Here is a 22,989-nt window from a genome sequence, read left to right as displayed (position 1 = left end):
TAGATAAAGAATACATAATTATTGGCAGAGAAGTGAAAAAAAACGGAATGTACATTGTCTCGTATTTGGAATTGCCCCATTGAATTAACATGGTCAGGAAATGTTTTGCCCGGTTCGCTCCAAAAGGGCGATGCGGTCGCGTAGCACGGCGGCTCGCGCAGTCCTCACTCCACTTTACTTATAGCTCAGTGGCTAGAGGTTCCGGTTGGAATGCTAATGTGGGAGTGTGCATGCTTCTCAAGCTCAAGAATCCCTGGTTGTAAGTGGATTTGTACTAGCTTTAGGTCTAGAAGCCCTTGAAAATCAAGTCTGAGTTGAAACCCATAGCTCAAGAGCCCCTGGCTGTTAATGGATTTGAACAATATATCTCAGAAGCCTCCTGGGACCCAAGTTTAGGTCTGGACCCATAGGTTAAGAGCCCCTTCTATAAGATAACCTCAGCTACCTATTCCATCATTCACAGATATTGGCTATAGTTGGATCACCACAAATAAAATTTTATTACAACCATGTATCACAACAAAAAAGAAAGAAGAAACAAATCGCATCAACATCAAAGAATACCCTTTCTTGCATATCTAATAAAAAAATAAACACATAAAAAAGCTTCATTGCTTTTTTTCTTTTTTCACTACTAAAACTAATAATTTCCATCATTAAAATACATTATTAAAATATATGCAGTTCTGCAAGAAAAAGATGTTACATATACCACGTAAGAGAAAAGAAAAGGACCTTAACGGCGGAAGCATGAGGGGAAAAATAGTCTATGACAAGCTTTACAATATGCCGAATATCTTTACAAATAAGATGGACTATTGGTTCAGAGTCTTGCGCGTTGGAAGACAAGATTTGCCGAAGTCACTGAAGTATTCATGCTCAATGGCATCGATGGCTGGAAGTCGATCGGCTGGATCATATATGAGCATAGCCTGAAAAATAAACCATGTTCGTTAGCTTAAAAGGGGTAAAGTTACTAACATCAATATTGAAGTTGCAATACAGTAAAACCCCTTATAATGGTCACCCCTCAGTTGCAGTCACTCCTGTTTTACAAACAAATAAAAATTTCCCAGCAAAAAGCCTATTTAAATAACGTAGGCCCTATATCAAACATCTGTTTATTGGTCACCTTCAGATGCTGTCACAGATACTGTTTTCGTCATTCATTCCATTTGACTAAAGCCCCTGTATGGACACAAATAGTTACGATTTTGTTTCAAATTATGCTCACTAAATGGCAGAGCAAAAGTTTTAATATGACTACTTTTTAATGAAATTTGTTGACATTTGGCAATTCTGATGTCCGTTTAGACTGAAATCACGAGTTACTGGTTGTGCTTGTATATTTTATGCTCATATATTAGCCCACTCTGTTTAATATTGCCAGCTCTAATATAATCATCACTCTCTGTCACCAAGAGAAAAATCTGATGTCTCAAATAGAATGAAAATGTAAAATTGAAGTTCGTGCTTTTGCAAATCAATTCAATGTGCATTGATTAAATACATTTTGCTGTAAACGGAATAATGACGGAAAGTGATTGGATTTAGTCTTTAGTCTTCCAATTCTGAAGGAGTTGAAACACTTGGCAAAATCCACCAAACATCAAATGATCAGTTTTTCCAAAACATGTAGATTCAGTAACTTTGTACAATACAGTATTTCATTTTAATTTTAATTGTGTATTTATACAATAATTATGTACTTTCACGACTTGAACCGCATCTCATTTCGACAGAATTCGATTCATATTCAAATAAAGAACCATTTCAGTTATTGTTACTACTATACATTTTATACGGGACCCCCTCTGATAAGGTCACCCCTCTTTTGCAGCAAAAGAAAGGCTTTATTGTACATTGTATTTATTGTATTAACACATTAAGCTTTACAAAAAAAGGTTCAAATGAAATAAAAATCTAAAAATACATTTTATGAAGCACGCAGCATTTTTAGACTTTGATTACTCGTAGATTCTTCCCTTTGCAATAATATAATGCCAAAAAATTCTCCCAGGAAAAGCATATGTTATGCTAGGAAGTAAATAAGACCCATACTCAAAACAGAAACATTTAATGCAGGTGGCGGCAGCACTCAAAAACCAAGAGGAAATCATAACATCAGATATTACCTGCAAAAGATCTAGACCAGCTGTATTCAGCTGAGGAACCAACTTCGCCAGCAAATTATCTTTCCAATTGGGGAAAGTAGTTTTATACAGCTTCAGTTCAGAAACTCCGGGCCAACTTCCGTCCGTTGGTGTACCTAAGCTCCTGTGTAGTTAGAAAAATATTTCATATTGAATAAAATATGGCAAGTAAATAGATCTTGTAAAAAAAACTTTAAAAAAAAATGAGATTATAATGTTTCTTTTTCTTTTTTTTTTTGGGGGGGGGGGGGTTCATAATAGATTACAAGTGAAACTATAGTCCATTAAAACACGAAAAATCAAAACTTTTATTTATATTCTAACTTTACACAAAAGCATAATTGCCATCTTTGAAGAATAAGAATCAGGGAGATTTTCGCACAGATCCAAACTCTATACAAAACAAATATAAAAGAGATTTTGAAAAACAAAGTAAGGATATTCATAAGTGAAAATAAAATGGTAGGGTTTGTTTATTTTTCACTTAAAAAAATGGCATTGCCAATTGGTACAAAGTCACCAAACAAAAGGTCAAATTACCTGTCATTACTGAATTCAAATCAAATTACGCTGACAAAATGTGTCTTTGGGCCTGAAAACAGGATGTACAGACTGAATAGAATGTAGTCATAACAGATACAAGTTATCTCACCAATTCAAATGTCTAAAAGGCTGGACTTAAAAAAAAGTCTTGAAAATTTTACACACACAGTCAGGCATGTGACTCAAAATAAAGATGTCCAAATTGACATTTTACATGCCCAAAAAACATTACGAAATATCATTATATATATATAATGGAATTACTTCAAAAATTAGAAAAGGTCCCAGACCAAGCAGAATTTCATTATCATTTTTTTACTTAAATATATTTACTATGAAGGACTATGAAAAATCCTGGGTTTGGAGGAGAAGGAAGTCTGCCCCAAAGCAGGATTTGAGGACATTCTCACATAGGGCCCAAAATATTAGGGCAGTAAAAATAGATCACCATACACCGACTATAGGTTTCATAATGATTGCCTAACAAATTCTGTGAAATTTCATATATATGCATAGGAACACTTGCATGAAAAAATAAATGAAAGCATTTAATTTTATTTACATGTCCTGGACATGTTCGGCAATATATTTTCCCAACCCTGGAACGAACCCTAGCTGCTTAGCAAATTGTCTTTTTTCCTCCTGCGAAAATGAAACATTTTCCCTTGATTTGAATGGCAGCAATTTACATTACACTTGCAACATTTTAGAGGGGGGAAAAACAAGCAACAGTCTAATTTCTGCTAAATTCTTTGGGAATAATTTTTTCCAAAAAAAATTAAAGATTTCTAGCAATCGCAGCAGAAATTTGGGAGATAAGAACATTTGAAGAGCTTGGGAGATTAGGGTAGAAATTTGGGAAGCTACCAGACAATCAGGGAGACTTGCAACTATGGAAATGGTATTCGAATTGAGAGTACATTTGAACAATGATTTATTTTGTAAAATTGTAATACTATAACGAGTCAATACAAGATTCAATCAATCCCACTGCAATCAATCATGACATTCTGATGTTTTATATCAAATCATGTTTGAACCTGTGCAATCCGTATATATAAGCATGGCTTGACAAAAAAAATTAGAGTTAGGTTTTTGACCTTAGTATTAAAACCGTCAAAAACTAGTTTTATTTTAACCTGGCATATGTTGAATAACAAAAACTTACTTTTATGCAGATTAAAGTGTTTTATATGCTGTGAATTACAGTATAATTATCAGGGCACGCCAATTTACATCACTTGATTTTGTTAATTAAAAAACTTTAAATTTCGTTTTTTCTTCATATAACTTTAATGATATTGAAGTAAAAGTAACCTGGTATGGCAGGCATGTTATTGATATATGGCAAACTTCCTGATTAAAAGTAGTACAGATCTTTAGGGGTAAATATAAGAGACTTGGACTTAATCCCTAGATACAGGGCAGAAGGAAAACTGAGGCTCCCACTCAAAAAATTAGAAAAAGTAGGAAAACGCAGGACTAAAAAGTAAAACGGGGAGGGTAGTCCCCTTAGACAACATAACATAATAGAAAAAAAAAATCATTTTTGGCACCACAAATGTGTTGGTTGCTTCTTATTGTAGAATTTCCCCCCCCCCCCAGTGGTGTTTATAAGAAATGACTAAAAGAACTAAAGTGATAAGAACATACAAGCCACCTAGTGTTGTGTAAGGGGAACTAGTGAGTCCCACCTCTGACATCAAGTAGACAAGATGTCTAAATGTTCTGCTTTTTCCGCTTTATAAGTTCTTCCTATCTATATGTATGTAATCTATCTAAGTCTAACGTAATAATAAATACTCATCAAAATAATTACCCATGTGTTATCCACTCGGCTCACAAAAGTGTTAAAGGAAACACAACAAGTAGCGACGAGGCCCATCTTAAAAGTTGGATAGAGTATTTACTCGAAGACTGCAAAAGGTAGGAGAAAAAGTTTTTCATACATCTCTGACGATGGAAAATTTAGTTGAAGAGTTAATAAGACAGAATCAAGCTCTAATGGAAGCAGTCAAAGAGCAACGAGGCTCAACGTCAACAAACCAAAAAGTGACGGTTTCGTTTGATAAATACGATGAAGCTTCAGAGACTTTCGATTCGTTTATAGAACGTTTCGAGGCGTTTTTAGACATTCAAAATGTCCCAGAAGAAAAACGTGCTAAAGTCTTAATTTCGAGCATTTCTGCAAAGCTCTACAACTTGTTAAATTTATTGTCTCCGGACAATCCATCGGAAAAAGAATTCGCCATTTTAAAGAATGTTTTGAAGATATTTGAATTCTAAAGCATTGATTATACCAAGTAGGCACATGTTTATAAACAGAAAGCAGAACGAAGGTGAAAGCATCAATTCATATATAGCCGAATTGCGACATCTCGCAATCGAGTGCGATTATAAACAAGAGATGTTGAACACCATGCTTCGGGATGTTTTCGTTAGTGGGCTCCGAGATAGAGCGATCCTCGATTGTTTATTTGAGGAAGACGACATCGAGCTAGACAAAACAATAAAGATTGCGCTGGTGATGAAGAAAGCTGTTCAGGGGGCGAATGAGATTATCGGGAAGCTGGCAGATCTGAAGGTAGTGAAAGCGGAAAAGAGGAAAACGAAACTGCCCGCGCAAAACAGAAACTACTCTGCCGCGGCTGTCAAATATCCGTCTTGTGTACGATGCACAGGGACAAATCACAATAAAGACTCCTGCAGATTTATTGCTAGCAAATGTCGCTTCTGTAAAAATTCGGGCATATAGAAAAAGCCTGCTACGCGGCAAAGAAGACTCAATCGACACCTAACAAACAGAAACAGATTTCAGTTGAGGAAAATGAAAATGATGTTTCCATGTTTGGGTTAGAGAGGGTATTGAGTGAAGAGCCGAAAAAGCCTCTGATGATGGTTACTGTCAACATAGACAATAAACCAGTGAGTATGGAAGTTGATACGGGTGGAACAGTATCAGTAATGAGCTTACAGAGATTCAGAAAAATCTAGAAGAAAAAAGTTCCACCTACGAACTTAGTATTCCAGACATACAATGGAGAAAAAATTGTCCCAGCAGGATATGTCACTGTGAAAGTGGAGTACGGAAAGCAAAAGTTGCACTTGAAAGTTGCACTTTTGCTTCCGTACTGCACACGATTTGGTGAGGGAAAATTTAGACACTATTTTTGGCCGTGAATGGCTATACAAAATCAATCTAGACTGGAACTCTCCTAAAGCTGTGAGGACCGCTAATGACATGGATCTCAAAAAATTGTTGGATGATTATAAAGAGATTTTCGACAACAAATTGGGTGAGATAAATAACCATGAAGTGGAACTAAAGCTAAAACCAGATGTTACCCCAGAGTTTCGTAGAGCGAGAACTGTGCCCTTCGCATTAAAAGACAGGGTTGAAGAAGAAATAGACCAGCTTGAAAGAGAAGGCATTATCGAGCGAGTTGAAACTTCAGATTGGGCTACACCAGTTGTTTCCATGGTGAAACCAGATGGATCCATAAGGTTATGTGCAGATTATTCTGTCACATTAAATCCTAAGCTAGAGGTGCCTCAGCATCCCTTACCAACGTTTGAGGAAATATTTTCATGTTTAAATAGGGGTAAACGATTTTCAAAATTGGATTTCAGTCATGCGTATTTGCAAATGAAAGTGCACCCTGACAGTCAACGACTTCTAACCATAAACACTCATAAGGGGTTATACGCCTGTAAAAGATTAATGTACGGCCTAAATGCAGCTCCAGCAATATGGCAGAGGTGCATTGATGGGTTATTCCAAGGAATAGATGGTGTAAAAGTTTTTATGGATGATGCCAGAGTGACCGGAACAAATGACGAGTCACATCTCAGGGCTTTGGAAAAAATTTTCAAAAAATGTCAGGAGCATGGGCTGAAGTTAAATTTGAAAAAGAGCACATTTTTTCAAAAAGAAATAAATTTCTTAGGTCACAAAATTGACGAAAATGGCCTAAGTGAAACGAATGAGAAAACGGAAGCAATTTTGAAAGTTCCCACACCGAAAAACGTTCAGGAAATAAAAAGTTTTCTGGGCATGGTAAATTTCTACGGGAAATTTTGTCCTAATCTGGCGACCATTACCTATCCTCTCAATGAGCTGACAAAAAAGGACGTTCCATGGCGTTGGTCTAAAAAGTGTGGGGCTGCATTCAAGATCAAAAAGGAAATTTGCTCAAAGCGAATCTTGATGCACTATGATGCTACACTACCTCTTACTCTTGCTTCGGATGCTTCTCCAGTGGAATAGGAACAGTTCTATCACATGTCTTACCTGATGGAACAGAAAAACCAATTGCCTTCGCTTCTCGTACGCTGACAAAAACGGAACCGAGATACTCCCAGATTGACAAAGAAGCTTTGGCAATTATCTGGGCAGTAAAGAAATTTATGCTTTACTTGAAAGGCCGAAGATTTACTCTCATAACAGATCACAAGCCTTTGGTAGCAATATTCAGCTCGAAGAAAGGTCTACCAGTGTTTACGGCTACTCGACTTCTGCATTATGTCTTGATCTCCCTTTTTTTTAAAAGTTGCATAATTCAGCCATGTTGGTTTAATTTTCTTGCATTCAAACTTTAATATTGTGGTCTACAAACTTCAATATACCCATCTTCTTGACTGGAAGAGAGACAGGGACTACTATTATAAATTACTAGAGAATATTCTTATCAAAAATAATTATTATTCTTAAGTTATTTATCGAGATTATTTATTATAATACATGTTATTACATATATTCTTGATGATACTCTCTGGAAAGATTTTGGTAACTGGAGAATATTCTCATCGAGGAGAATATTCTCTGGAGTGACCATTATTAATAACCTAATAATGAATAAGAATAATTCTTATTTTCTATAAGAAAATTCCCCAGTAATTTATGAAAGTAGTCCTTCCAGAGAATATTCTCAAGGATATTATATATGTAACCATATTATAAATACAAGGAGAATATTCTCATCAAGAACTTATAAAAATATTCTGAAGTTATTTATAATAGTAGTCCTAGCAGAGAATATTCTCAAGAATTTTACATCTCTAGTATGATCCTCTTGGGAGTTTCAAACCTCTAAACACCCTTTGGTTAAGTGTTCAAATGTTATATCCACTTGAATTGCAGCACCATTTGTGATTTTGGAGGTAATAATTATTCTTCCGAGATGCAGTGATAACTATTGAATCTGGAGGTTATAGACAGCAGAATATTTTCGAAACTCATGCCAACATGTCAACTGACGTGAAAAGAGGTCCACGTATCAAAGTTGAGAAAAAAAACATTTTACACAGTTCTAAAAGATGTACGTTTGATGTCCAAGAAATTTGTCCAAGAGACAAATAAGGTCACATTCTTATACAAGATATACGGAAGACTGGATGTTGTGAAGATATTTATTATTTCAGATGTTTATTTTTTAAGGAAGGAAAAAACTCATCTCTGCCTCCACCGGGAGTCGAACCCGGGTCCCTCGATTGCCGGACGAGTGCTCTGACCACTAAGCTACAGAGGAGATAGAGATTTTCCTTCGCTAGAGCGTATATATGCCGAACGGAACCGTGCAATGGACGGTGAAACCGATCAGCTAATAGCTCATTGACGACGAGCCACCAGAGGGCTATATATATGACATGAATGTCGCTCTCCACTTGTTAATACAAGATATACGGAAGACTGGATGTTGTGAAGATATTTATTATTTCAGATGTTTATTTTTTAAGGAAGGAAAAAGCAATCGAGGGACCCGGGTTCGACTCCCGGTGGAGGCAGAGATGAGTTTTTTCCTTCCTTAAAAAATAAACATCTGAAATAATAAATATCTTCACAACATCCAGTCTTCCGTATATCTTGTATTAACAAGTGGAGAGCGACATTCATGTCATATATATAGCCCTCTGGTGGCTCGTCGTCAATGAGCTATTAGCTGATCGGTTTCACCGTCCATTGCACGGTTCCGTTCGGCATATATACGCTCTAGCGAAGGAAAATCTCTATCTCCTCTGTAGCTTAGTGGTCAGAGCACTCGTCCGGCAATCGAGGGACCCGGGTTCGACTCCCGGTGGAGGCAGAGATGAGTTTTTTCCTTCCTTAAAAAATAAACATCTGAAATAATAAATATCTTCACAACATCCAGTCTTCCGTATATCTTGTATTAACAAGTGGAGAGCGACATTCATGTCACACATTCTTATAGTTTGGGAAACTTGTTTAAAATCCTAAATACAATCAATCATAATATTATGAAGAGTCACCTTTTTCAGTTCCCTCACATAAATGCAAACAACTGAAATAGATTTGGTCAATTGATAATGCTCACCTGAAGATACGGTAAAGTTGATCAATTTCAGAATCTCCACGGAAGAGAGGGGTCTTGTTTGACAACTCTGCAAATATGCATCCAATGCTCCACATATCAACGGGTGTCGAATAGCGTTGAGCACCCAACAAAATCTCTGGCGCTCTGTACCACAAGGTCACGACTTCGTGAGTGTAGACACGGACAGGGATACCAAAAGCACGAGCCAATCCAAAGTCTGCTATCTTGATAGCACCTTTGTCATCGATGAGGAGATTCTGAGGCTTCAAATCGCGATGCATGATGCGCCGCTGGTGGAAGAACAAGACAGCTTCCAGAATTTGATATAGGTAGCTCTAGAAATAATAAAATTGAAATCAGTTTTATATTCTGAAAAATTACTCTAGAAAAACAGAACATGGTAACACCGCGGGAAAAAAACTATCAAGTTCATTGTCACAAAACAAAATATATTTACCTTTCTCAGCATTCACACACAATTATCAAAATATATTCATATATCAACAATAATTATCAAGTTAAATTCAGATACATCATAGCTGCCAACTTTGGAGAATGAGAATTACGGAGGTTTTTACACAGATCCGAATTCCATACAAAAATGAATATAAGAGATTTTTAGAAAACAATGTGAGGATTTTTAATTTTTGTAAGTAAAATTGAGGGGATTTCCCCCCCCCCAACATTTTTTCAAAAACATGACATCCTGCAAGCCATCACTGATTAGTGCCAAGTTGTCAATCACTGCCAACCAGTAAGTTAAATTACCTGCCATTACTACTCTCAAATCAAATCTAGCGAACAAAACAATCATTATCGGGCCGAAAACAGGACAAACGAAGGCAATGGGACATATGGTCAAAGCAGATAAAAGTCATCTCACTAATTTTTGATGTTGTAATGTGCAATTTACGCTGACTGTTTAGCAAATTTTGTCTCTCCCCCGCCCCCCCCCCCCCAAAAAAAATTACTTTTTTGTGATTTGACACAGTGGCAACAATATACATTAGGCTAGTGACATCATTTTAGGAGATAAAAACTCGAGAGCAACTGTCTTCTTTCCAAGTAAATTTGGGAATAACTTTTTTCCACAAAAGTAGATTTTCTTACAATCAAAGGGCGAAATTCGGGAGATGTAAGAATTTTCTGGGAGACAATAAAAAACTTGGCAGCTAAAAGATATACCATTTTTCAAATACACAAGAGCACAAGTGCACAACCTTTCTGCCCCACAGGCCAAATACGGCTTCCATCAAGGGTTACATCCAGCCTATAAAGTGTTCCTGAAGAACAGCATCAGAGGAGTACAAACAAATCAGCAGATACACCAGTTTTATTTTGCCATAAAGTGATATCCACATCACATTTCTGCCCTGCAGACCAAAAAGATTTTGCACCTCTGCACCTTGTTTAGTTGGAGTGTTAGATATGTAAGATGACTACACCGCACCCCCGTCGTGAGACAGGTTAATTTTATCCTATTGTTGACAGGCTGGGCTTTCCAGATCGATAGTGGGGTGAAGCTTCAGCTTGATGCACGTTGCACGAAGCCCTGGGGTCAGCGACTTTGGCTCTGCAGCCATAGTCAAAAACCATGTGACTGACATTAAGAGGGTTGGCACCACCCCTCGAATCAGATTCTCCCTGGCCCTTGATTCAGGGAATTATTTCCCGTCTCGCCCATCGGTCCAAATGAGTGCTGAGCGGGATGGCAACGTCTGATTTATGGATTACACTGTATGGCCAAACGGCTGGGTCAGAAGGTGTGTGAAGCATTACACCGCACCCCCGAAGCAGAATATTCATAGAAGAAAATTCAGTTTTTCAATTTATATATTTTTAATAATGTATATAATATGGTAGAAGCATTTTGCGATACAAATAGAACACCCCCCCCCCCTTTTGTATTTGGTCATGGGAAGGAAGTTGTGTTCCCCCCCTCCCCCAGCAGTAAAACCTTGATCACTTGAAACACATGGCAAAGTCTCTCTATCTGGCAGAACAAAATTTTTAGCTATGGAAATGCTAATTAATGGAGGGAAGAACTGTTTCTCACCAGATAATACTGAACAAAAAATGTTGGCAAACTTTCTGCATCTGAAACACAAATGGTCATTTCTTGTGTAATATGGTATGCTAAATATGAAATTTAACCATAAAAAAAGCTGGATTGACTAGTTTTATGAGAAAAATTACACATTTAATATATGTATAATAATTCAATACTTTTAACATTGATACACAACATAAGTACACAGAAAACAATAAATAATACAGGAAAACTAAATGTATAGAAATTTCACCAATATATAGAGGCAAAACATTAATATACATTAAAACCAGAGCTGGGTAAATCACAAAGAAATCAAGGCACTAGAAAAAAAATTTAGGCACCAACAAAAATTTTACCCACAAGAAAAAGATCTACAATAATGCTTCTTTTGATTGTTTTTGGGACATGGGGCCGCTCTTTTATGGTGGCAGATATGCTGCTATAAATCTCAAAAATTTTGTGCTGTTCTCAGCCGGCAATTTAATAACTACACAATGATAATTTCAGGTGCTGCTAATACCAATTTTTTAGTCGCTATGGCAATCTGGGATGTCCAACCTTGATTAAAACACAACACAAATACATATAAAAACAAATATATTATAATCACAATTCATTTATTGAGGTCTGACACATTACTTTGTTCTGTGCATTGAACTTATACACCAGCATGAGCATTTCTTACAATTGTTCAACAGCAGTCAGTCAGCATCAAGGTTGACCTTTTTCCCTAATAACATTATTCTAGTGGGTCCTTACCACCTTTTCACTGTATAATAATGCATGTAAAGCACTTTTAACTGTTAACATGGTAATATCTCCAAAACCAGCGCTAATAAAGCTTCTTCATTGTGGTTCAGCAGGTCAAGACCATTACGAATTGTATATTATCATGTAGGATGCAATTTCATTGTTGTGCAGTGTAATCAGTGAAGCTGGGTGGTGGGAATAACTTTCATATATGCCACTTTTGCATCATTACCCATTATCTACGCTCACCAGGAATCTCCATGGATGAATCCCAGCACTTTCAAAGAGGGATTCATAGAAGAGTTTGTTCAAGAAATATTCAAACAACAAAATTTAGGGAGAAGAGGCCACTTCATCATTAGAACTATGCACCTTGTTGCCTATCAGAAGAGAACTGTGTTTCTCAAGATATACATATCCACTTGTCATCAAATATTGTTTTTTTTGTAAAATGTTCATTCAGTCAACACTTGTTAGTCTCGAACTTGAGCAGACTTTAATAATTAGTTAGTAAAACTGAGAGTTCATGAATGGGAATGACATTCAAAGAAATGGCATGTTGTACGAGACCAGGAACTAGTTCATAAAAATGTATCAATTCTTAAAATCAAGTGGCAAATGAATTAGAAAAATTCAACGAACTTATTTAACTGAATTTTGAATGACTGAAAAAATTGATATTGCGCTTCTGACCCATCGAAAGAGTAAGACAAATCTCAAGTGCTGGGTTGTCTAAACACCTAATAACACCGAAAGGGGTCATTTAATCATTATAAAAGTAGAAAAAAGTTATTTAGGCCCAATTTTTCTTGAAAACAAAAAAGTATGTGGTTCCTACGAAATTCGACTGGTGTCTACAAAAAAAATTTGACTTGTTGACCCAGCGGCATTGACAAGATACCTTGCTAACTTAGGCAATTTAATTTTGGCAATGCAGAGTCCAAACACCAGGACTGGTCAAAATCTCAAAAAACTTACAATATTAGTAATGATAATGAAGATTAAACATCTACATATCATTCTAATTTAATTGTCATCAACCTAATACGAAAAATACAGAGTTTTCTACAGGCCCTGAAATTGAAAAATATTATGTCACTTGTCATATGATGCAGGAACCCATGTTTTATATGCTAGGGTCGGGCATGTGGCTTAAAAAAATACATGCCTGATCGTAATTTCTACATGCCGCAGGCATGCAAGGCAACAGATTTGTGCAGCCCTGTCAAGCACATTTATAATGATGCTTCACCAAGAACATATTTTCCACCCCCCCCCCCCCAACCTGTCAGACCAGATGGAGTCAGCTTTTGTTCAAAGTTTTACAATACAAATGGACTTTTTTTTCCCTTCCTTTTGGGGTAGTAATCGGAAGGAAGTATTATTCCTAAAAAAAGATGTGGCATTTTGCAGAGGGTTTAGTGATTTCCGCTGTGGCAGTTACGTTATAATGCGGATCAGGTAATTTTTAAAAACTGCCTGCTTAAAAGGTTAAGCCCAGCCCAACAGTACCCTATCCACCACTTAGAGAGGTTTAGCTGCACAATAACAACTTGTCTCACTAAAGTAAGCAATGATATTTTGTCAGATAGTCAGAGAACAAAAAAATATAGAACGCAATTCAGCATCTACTTACCCTGACAAGATTCTTATCCAAAAACTGTCCGTCTGGAATGTTGTCAAGGTATTTCTTCAAATCCATTGAAAGGAATTCGAAAACAATATAAAGACGCTTTTCTTGCATCAACACATCTTGAAGACTATAAAGATAAGGGGAGAAATTCTGAATAAGAGAAAATAAAAAGTGCTGGAGATATCAGATCCATCTTCAGATGAGTAGATAAAAGTCAGACATTCGTTATGAAATGTCTTTTTTGGCATATAGAGCTCCATGTTGGTCATCAATGCAAAGCAGGAATCAAACATTGAGTTGCACATTACACTTGAACAAAATTATTAGAGTTACGATAAGCTACAATTCCTAAAGCAGAATATGCCCAAATCCGTGATATATGTCCTAGAACAATCAGTGCAACTGCAGAACAATATGAAAGAATTTAAAGAAAAGTGTAGAAAAAACTGAGTTTTTACTGTAGAACAATGCAAAACATTCTACTTTGGAGGCTAGATTAATGTGAATCATTAGGGAATCTGAAGAAAAAATTGTTTATGCATGCGCTTTAGTACCAGTCAGGACGGCGCATGTTCTTTTCATTCGTATTTCAATTAGTTTATCTATTGTACTGATTGAAATTTGCCATCATGAGAGACTACTTACAGGGTTCCCAGCAAAACCTGCATAATTATTTCCCTGACCAAAAGAAATATAATTTAAAAGCTAAACTTACCAAATTTCAATTTTTTTTTCAAAGCTCCTTTCTTTTCACAGAACTTTTCCCTGACCATTATCAAATACAATCCACACCGCTTAATGTGATCATAACAGGTCTGATAAAAATAAGAAAATAATAACTATGTCTGAAACAGGACAACTGTTATTCTTTCCTACACTATTGGTTGTAAAATGTTCAATCATTCCTTTTTTTTTTTAATTTTACTTTAGAGAGAACAGGACTTCTTCCCCCGAAATGATTTTTTTTAATTCAGCCATTATGAGGCATTAAAATGAACTGTACAATGTATATTACAAATTACGATACTTCCAATGTAAAACATGCTTCATAGATCTCTCGAGAAAGTTTCTCGGAAAAAGAAATTTGAATCTTATCAATTGAAGGAAACTGATCAAGAACTTTTTTGTCATATATTTGCCTCCACTATAGGAAGGCCATTGCAAAGCAGCTCCATACGTAAATGGATCACAGCAAATACTAAGGACCAATTACGACATAAGTACAGTGAAAGAATATCTTCTAGCCTTCTATACAGTTTTACAGCCTGATAACGATAACTGACTGAGAAAAAAATAAATTTGGTTAAACTTTAGCTTTAGGGGAAAAAAATGATAGCCTTATCCAAAGTCCTGATAACTTTGTGTTATGATATTGGTCCATTCCATTCTTTGCAAAAGTGATAACGATACCCAAATGATAACATTATCTGTGACTTTAATAAACTGCATAGACTAATTGTACATTTCCCTGATTTTTGCCAAACATTTTACGTTTTCCCTGACCATTTTTCAGTTTCCTGACTTTCTAGGTTGCTGGGAAACCTGTACTTTATTGTACGTCAGCTATGGTCATATTTCCACACAGAAATTTTTTTTTAAGTAAATTGCTATATGACCAAACTTGATGTATGGTAAAGTAGTCTTTGGACTGCAAATATCAATCAGTACAGCAGAAATATGTAGCAGACAATACTCATCATGGGGGGGAAAAAAAATTTAGTTGAAATACAAAATCAAAAAACAAAGAAATATAAAATACTATTCTTCCAGAGGAATAATGTGAATTGCAATGAGTACGCCCTCCACGAATCTTAAAATGCAATAGCATTTTTTGGATTTTAGCACATTAAAAAGAGATGCAGAATTAGAAGGAAATAGATTATAGTGATTTAACTTAGAGATATGAGCTGGTCTAAGAGGTAAAAAATGTTCATTCAAAAAATGTGATATGAATAAGCATACGAATTCAAAACTGTCATTGTAAGAACGTAAGAAACTGTCATTGTAAGAACGTAAGAAACTGTCATTGTAAGAACGTAAGAAACTGTCAATGCAGAAACATTGAAGAATCAAACTTAGACAAGATATCATGAACAGAAATTCACAACTTACGCAACAATGTTTGGGTGATCAAGTTCTTTCAAAGTAGATATCTCACGAATGGCAGTGGAAGGTATTCCCTCATCATCATTCTCTATACGTATTTTCTTCAGAGCAACTATGCGATTAGTCTTCTTATGCCTTCCTTTATACACAACACCATAAGTTCCTGAAAGTACACCAAAAACAAAATCGTACAGGACCACAAATCTTCAGGGTAAACTACCATCACAAAGGTAGTGATAGTGAAATTTCGTTTTTAAAAAAAACTCATTTTAGCCATGAAAAGTGTACGGAAATGTACACTTTTCTTGCGCATGTATTTGATCATTTATCAATAGTGCATAAAATAAGAAATGACAAAAGGACTAGGTTTTATTACTACATCAAAGTCTCAAAATACATTTTTGGAAATCATGTCAGCATGTCTACCAACACATTAATTAAGGCAGTGTTTTCCCCCCTTTATCTCGCAGCACACTAGAAGCTATGGTTAAACTTTCATGGCACACTGGAATTGAAATTTCAAAAAGTATAGTTTTAATTACAGTACAATTCTGTTATAACGACAGCTCACAATTACAAGAAAAATTCTCATTATAACGAACTTCTTGTTGCAAGCAAATGTTTTTTGTAACATTAGCTCTTTGACAATCCCCTATTAAAAAACCAAACATGTACTTCATACACGTTCAGCTGCAGAATTTCTAACGAATCAGTACATGTCAGAACGTGTTGTATGAGCATGTATATGCATGGCCCTAACACATGTATGTTGTCTGACCTTTGCTTGTTTCATGTACTTGCTAATGCCACCATCTACATTCCATATTTTGAAGTAAAGGCGATAAATGTTTGAATTTTCATGTTATGTCGGTATCATGTTGTAGGTGTCCTACTCTCCGTGGAGAGACTTTATACATGGGAGGCCAGCTCACATTCACGCCTCAAATTAGGAAAAACCACAGAAAACTAAATTTAGTCGGCCACAACTGTGCTGCCAATGGGATTTGGACCTGGATAGCAATCTCCCCTGCACAAATAATTCATTATAGAGATTCTCGTTATAAGCCACACTCATTGTAACACACTCTTTTACTGTATTAATTACCACACAGACAAAACAATTTGTTAAATATTAATAAAAAATATAGTTAATGTTCCTGAAACAAAATTGTAAGCTATAAAATTATGTTTGGACTCCTTTAGAAATAATTTAATCAATTTCTTTTAAAAATTGTTGCAGCACACTTATGATCGTTTCACAGCACAGCAGTTGAAAAATCCTGCAGTAAAGGGGGTTGCCAAGTCCTGGACAAGTGGGGGAAAATATTTGATTTTCCTAAAAAAAATGTTTGGCTCCTATGAAATTTGGGTTTTGACACAAACCTGCTTTATTTGAGGTAACTAGTAAGTTTCTTTTGCATAAGGCTGGGGTTGTGATCTGAAATTCGATTCAATATGAAATTGATCAATATCAATTGATGCAACATGAAATTCAAGTGCTACCAAAATTATTTGTTACTTTTTAAGTCCTGAGAGAGATGATGTATATGCCATATTTACATTACAAGATCACTTACAACAAGGGTGTTCAACCTTTTGGATAGTGTGGGCCACTTTGGTTCGGAAACATGCAACTGGGCCACTTGAGTTGTATGGAAATATGTTTAATGCCACTCTCACAAAATCTGAAAATGTGTAGCAGGTAATTTAAATTATCTGGAAATATGCCAAGAGCCATTTAAGTGAACTATAACAAGACAGTGGGGCAACTTAAGTGAACTACAGGTGTGCAGTGGGTCACTCAGTCGATTCGGAAATGTACTTTGGGTTGCTTAAGCAATCTGGATGTGCGCTGTTTGCCGCTCAATAATCTATAGATGTGTCACGAGGCACAGAAATAATCCAGAAACGTGAGACACAGTCTTGGAAGTGATTTGATAATCTTTTGTACGTCACTTGGATTGGTTTGGTTATTTCTCGTGAGCCATGGTTTGAGCATGTATGGAGGTATGCCATGGGTCACTCAAACAATTCGGAAATGTACTTACAATATCAAAACAAATGGATATTTTAGGTCTGTTAAGATGATATGCATCGACAAGAATGGGATAAGAGGTTCTACTGTGAATAAAAAATCTATTATTATGGATTCAACAGCTGTTCAATATGAAGTGTATAAAAAATGAAAATTTCTAGTTTCTTTACTTCCCCTTTCCATACAGAAGAAATTATAATAAACATTACCTTCTCCAATTTTTTCTGTCTTCACATAATCTTCCATCTTAAGTCAACACTGAAATACAAGTGCATAAAACATTAGAGGAGAAAAAATGACTTCCCCTAATATGCAACAAAAAAAACATGAAATAAAATCAGCCAAGATTCTACAGCACTACTAGCAGCATGCTTAAAAATGCAAAAGAACAGCCTATACAAAGTAAAAATATCAGAATTCATAATGAAATTCAGAGTACTTAAGTTCACATCTCTTTTTATCACTGTCCTGAGTGTGAATCAGTCACATGAATAGAGATGTGAGGTGAGAATATTTTCTGGAAGGACTACTATTAGTAACTTGAGAATAATTCTTATTATTTTCGATAAGAATATTCCCTTGTTATTTGTAAAAGTACTCCTTCCAGAGAATATTTACAAGGATATTATATATATTTATATTATAAATAACAGGAGAATATTTTCATCAAGAATAAGAATATTCTCAAGTTATTTATAATAGTATATACCAGGTGTACAAGTATGAAATGCAGATTTTTTTTCAAAAAAAACACGTTCAATTCGGAAGAATGATAAAAAGTGCTTCATTCAAAGTATGCTCTATTGCTTGTTATACATTTCCCCCATCTTTTCTGAAATTTGTGAATACCACGCCAGTAAAAATCGTCCTTTTGCTGCGAACTATTCATAGAGCTATTTTTTCACATCTTCGTACGAACCAAAGCGCTGCTCAGAAAGTGTGTGACCCATCAATGCAAACAAGTGGTAATCGGAAGGAGCCAAGTCTGGTGAGTAAGCCGCATAGGGTAGAACTTCCAGCTGAGTGCTTCCAACGTGCCGCGAACTGCTTTTGCCGTATGTGATGGAGCATTCATTGCACATTGACCATTGTCAAGGAGCATTTCACATTGTTATGGGGCATTGCCATTGGAAACAGCTTGTTGACTAACGCCCAATTGCTCTGCGAGTTGTTTTTGTGTCTGTGTAGTATAATCTTTGTCCAACAATGCTTCCAATTCCACATCTTTTTTTTTTTACAGTTTTCCATGTTCCTTGTCTGCAACATCAAAGTCGCCATTTTTGAAACACCGAAACCATCATTCACACGTATCTTGTGATGGAGCATGTTCACCATAAGCTTCTCGAAGTAATCGGTATGATTCAGCAGCAGTTTTCTTCAAACGAAAACAAAAAAATTAATGCTGTCCGCGAATGCTCTTTGTTCAGTATAACTTTCGACATATTGAACACAACAATACAACACTATGCACCCACTTTTCCAATTTATCACTCATGCGCATCTGACACTTGTTGATGACACAACAAGATGGTGCTGTGTCAAATCTTTATAGCACAAACTGCATTGGTGCACCATCTGTTTTCTGAAATCCGCATTTCATACTTGTACACCTGGTATATTCCTTCCAGAACAATTCTCAAATATTCTCCTCGAAGAGAATATACTTAAGAATATTCTCCTAAAGATTATTCTCGGGAATTTTACATCTCTAAACATGAATACAAAGAGCTATAGTTGTGGTAATTTGTGATGGTTCTCTGCAAGCATATTAGTTTTTAAAAAAATGTGGTTCAAGGCATGCATGTACCAATGTAAGAATTTTTCTCACGACTTGTAACAGGACGGGGAGCACTCTTTGTGTGACATAACTAAGTGTGGTCCAAAGTGGGAGCAACAGCAAAAAAAAAGAAATACAATTTTTTTAAAGAGATCTACCAGCCTAAATTATTTTTAAATGAGCCCTTCATTTTTATAACAATAATTTTCAATCATGAAATTAATCATTTCATAATAATTTTCTTTCAGGAATGTTGTCTTTTCATTAAAATTTAACAATAAATTGTTTTGTCTCAATAAAATGACTTAAATCATCAAAAGTGTACTTAAAAAAAAAAGCTACAAAAGTTCAAGTATAATTTCAAGTGTGACCACGATATAGATAAGAAAAGTTGGAAACACTATTCTAGGTGAGGGAATACATGGCAAGTTCTATGGGATTAAAAAAATATAGTTGCACTTTTTTACCACATTATTTAACTCAAATACTTTATTTTCTTTACTTCAGTGCCGCCTCAACTTGTCGGCCTACCCCTCCGCAAAGCAGAATGTTTCACAATGAGCCCTCAGCCGACTGGTAAAAATTGCTGTAATAACATTTTCAACAGCTTTCTTAAAATTGTTCTGTGACTTACATTGAAGTTTTTTTTGGCATATTCTGCTTTGGGGGGTTTACCCAACAGCTGGAAAGCTTTGTGATTAAGGCTTGACAAACCAAAAAGAAAATTAAAACACCAGCCAACTTCTTTTCCGACAAAATCTGTCCAAGTTAGTCTACTTCGTTGGCTTGTTCAGGACTTGAGACCTTTACATGCTAGCAGACACGCTGGAATAATTTTGATCTTTGACTTCGATCAAGCTTCATGCATAAAAAATATAAGGTGCAAATTCGATTTCTTTAGTCGCCATGGCAGAGTTGCCAATTTGGTTATTTCCCAATTAGATCCGATTTCTTTTTTGTGGCCACTTAATTAATAAAAAATATGATCTAGTTGTCCTATAGTTTTCTTCAAAAAAATTTTCCCCTGTAATCTATTTCTCCTAACTAGTCTAATATTTAATAGTCTATTATTTGTCCGATATCGCTGTAGAGCAATGCGGTCTGGGTGCCTCCTGGCTCCAGTTTTAGCTCAGTAATCTATTACAATGACTGAAATTCTGATTGTTAAGCCCAGTTTCTAGTTGTTTTGACAAGAATGCATTTTGACATCCCCCCCCCCCCCGTAATGCTGCAGCAGGGATTAAAGAGAGGAATTTGCACCTCCTTCCTCTCTGATTCGGCACCTGGAGCACCAGACCCACATGCAGCCCCCCGTTACAGCCCTGTTCTTTAATGCTTTCAAGAACACACGATTGCTTGATGCTTTGCTTCAGTATTTCTGCCCCCCCCCCCGTTACGGCCCTGTTCTTTAATGCTTTCAAGAATGCACAATTGCTTTGCTTCAGTATTTCTGTCACAGCTCTCCATGCCCACTTCTTTTGCCCCCCCCCCCCCATGAGGGCCTCCCTCTGACTTGCTTTTCACCTAGACTCCCCTATCTTTCCCCCCCCCCCCCCAGGGTCAAAAGGAGAACCACTCTCATCCAAACAAAATTTCAGTGAGTTTTTTTTTAAACTTGTGGCCGAGAAGCGCATTCCGAGTAGACCAAATAGGCCTATATTTCAATTTCAAACCGGGAATGAACGTTAACGGGTTAACCATTAATACCTTATTATTCACAGGGAAAAAAAAAAAAAAAAATCTCATTTTTCAGTTAGCATTAAACATACAAAAACGCGGGCATATACAAAACAGTTATAATGATTAGTTTTTATCAATAACAATTTATAAATTCGAACGTTACAAGGACAGCGAGACAAAAGATTAAGCAAATATTCGAAATAATTTCTATAAACATTCATGAATGATTCAAAGAGGAATTGAAAAGCAATTAACTTACACGTTGTCACTAAAAACTCTCCAGGGCCTCAACTTCGACTAGATTTCTCGAGAAACGACGAAATTTCAACCGTGAGAGTTCAAACAGGCTGCAAAGCAACAAATCCCGCGCTATAAAACCCTCGTTGCGTACGGGCTTTACAACGGATAGTTTTTTCCCTTTTTTTTTTAGAAAAACCTATCTATTTTTTTTTTCGTAATATTTATAACAAAAATAGCAGATTGAATTGGATTGAATTCGGACTTTTTGATGGAATTTAATTGTACCAAATTGGATATTAAATTGGGAATTGCTTTGGCGGTAAGTATGGCTCCTGGAAACCACCATATTTTGGTCTCAAAATATCGGTGTGATTCATATTTTTTTGTGAATCGAAAAATTCAACTTTTATTTTTATTTCAATTTTTCCTGAACGAACATGTCAACATGTAATGTTTTCCCATCTCGCACCCACCGGTTAAGAAACCCTTCCTCTGCAGCCATGTCTCGCGTACTATATACAGCTAGGGCCGGGCTTGGGAATATCGCGGCCCGGTGCAAAAAAAAGAAAAAAATTGCGGCTCCTTTAAAAGAAATATATAATTACTCCCCGATTTAAGAACTTCCCGAGTTGTGAACCGAAGTATTTTGGCAGTCTTGGTGTTACAGCATGCAACGAAAATTGTACAGCCAGTGTGATGGAGATCAAAATCAGGATGTTGAAGGGAAAACAATGTTGATAAAGAACTTTTTATTTTTATCATTATATTCATTTTCATTGTGTACTAGAAACGGGGCTGCAACTGGAGGGGGGGAAGGCGGATCTGGTGTCCCGGGTGCCAGATCAGAGAGACCACAAATTTCACCCTTTAACCTCTCAATATTAGAGAGGAGAGCCAAAATGCGAGCTTCCCCCAGCTGGCCAAACATCTAGTTGGGGCCCTCATTGGAAATATTGGGAGGGTTCAAAAATATTATATATTAAGGTGAGGGGTTTGATCCCAATACAAGTTTACGCATATGCTCTTCGGAATTCCTCCACTAATTGTAATGGCTATCAGCGCTTTGATGTTATTGGGGTTGAAACTGGAAGCTGTTTCTTTTCCCAACAAATGTAAGTTTCACGGGAAAAAATTAAATTTTTTTCACAAATATTTCCCATTCCAGAAGAAAAGAGTTTCTTTCAGGGAAAATTTCGCCCCCCCCCCTAAATTTTGCGGCCCGGTGCGACCGCACCTTTCGCACCTGCCTAAGTCCGGGCCTGTATACAGCCCTTGGAGTCAAGCAACACATCCGGGAAACCCGATCTCGAACAACTTTTGAATGCCCCCAGGAACAATACAATGAGGGAAAGGCGATTTCGAAACCAGAAATCTCTGGAATTATTAATTGCTTTAATGACAAGAAAGCACCGGGGCACACGAAATCAATAATAAGCTTCTCAAATTCATTAACCGAACGTTCCCCCGATTCCTGCACGCTATGTTCAACAAATGTCTACAACTGAGTGTATTCCTTCAGCGTTTCAAGTAGGGGAAAATTTTCCTAATCCTCAAGAAAGATAAGGATCCAAGGGACATACACTCATTCCATGCAATACATCTTCCAACTATCGGAAAAACACTGAAGAAGATCATAACACAACGTATCATATACCACACCGAAAAAGAAAACTGGTGGAGTGACAAA

At 36.4% G+C, this 22,989-nt stretch overlaps 1 protein-coding gene across 1 annotated transcript; it reads right to left on the bottom strand.

The window, feature by feature from the left end:
* Positions 1-481: 481 nt before the first annotated feature.
* LOC149064787 (cyclin-dependent kinase 1-like) lies at positions 482-21,454 on the bottom strand. Its single transcript, XM_089255009.1, has 7 exons — positions 21,322-21,454; positions 17,815-17,863; positions 15,577-15,733; positions 13,468-13,591; positions 9,029-9,363; positions 2,136-2,277; positions 482-932 (listed from the first exon to the last, which is right to left on the bottom strand). The coding sequence occupies exons 2-7, from the start codon at positions 17,849-17,851 to the stop codon at positions 816-818; spliced, it is 912 nt and encodes a 303-aa protein (XP_089111135.1). The 5' UTR covers positions 17,852-17,863; positions 21,322-21,454; the 3' UTR covers positions 482-815.
* Positions 21,455-22,989: the final 1,535 nt, after the last annotated feature.

This window comes from Pholcus phalangioides, unplaced genomic scaffold (genome assembly GCF_987345545.1).
Source record: "Pholcus phalangioides strain wild (caught in Gottingen) unplaced genomic scaffold, Ppha-v1.0 ptg000042l_1, whole genome shotgun sequence".
In the NCBI taxonomy this organism is placed as follows: Eukaryota; Metazoa; Arthropoda; class Arachnida; order Araneae; family Pholcidae; genus Pholcus; species Pholcus phalangioides.
The sequence above is the reverse complement of the archived record's forward strand: the minus strand, read 5'-3'. Positions and strand labels throughout refer to the sequence as shown.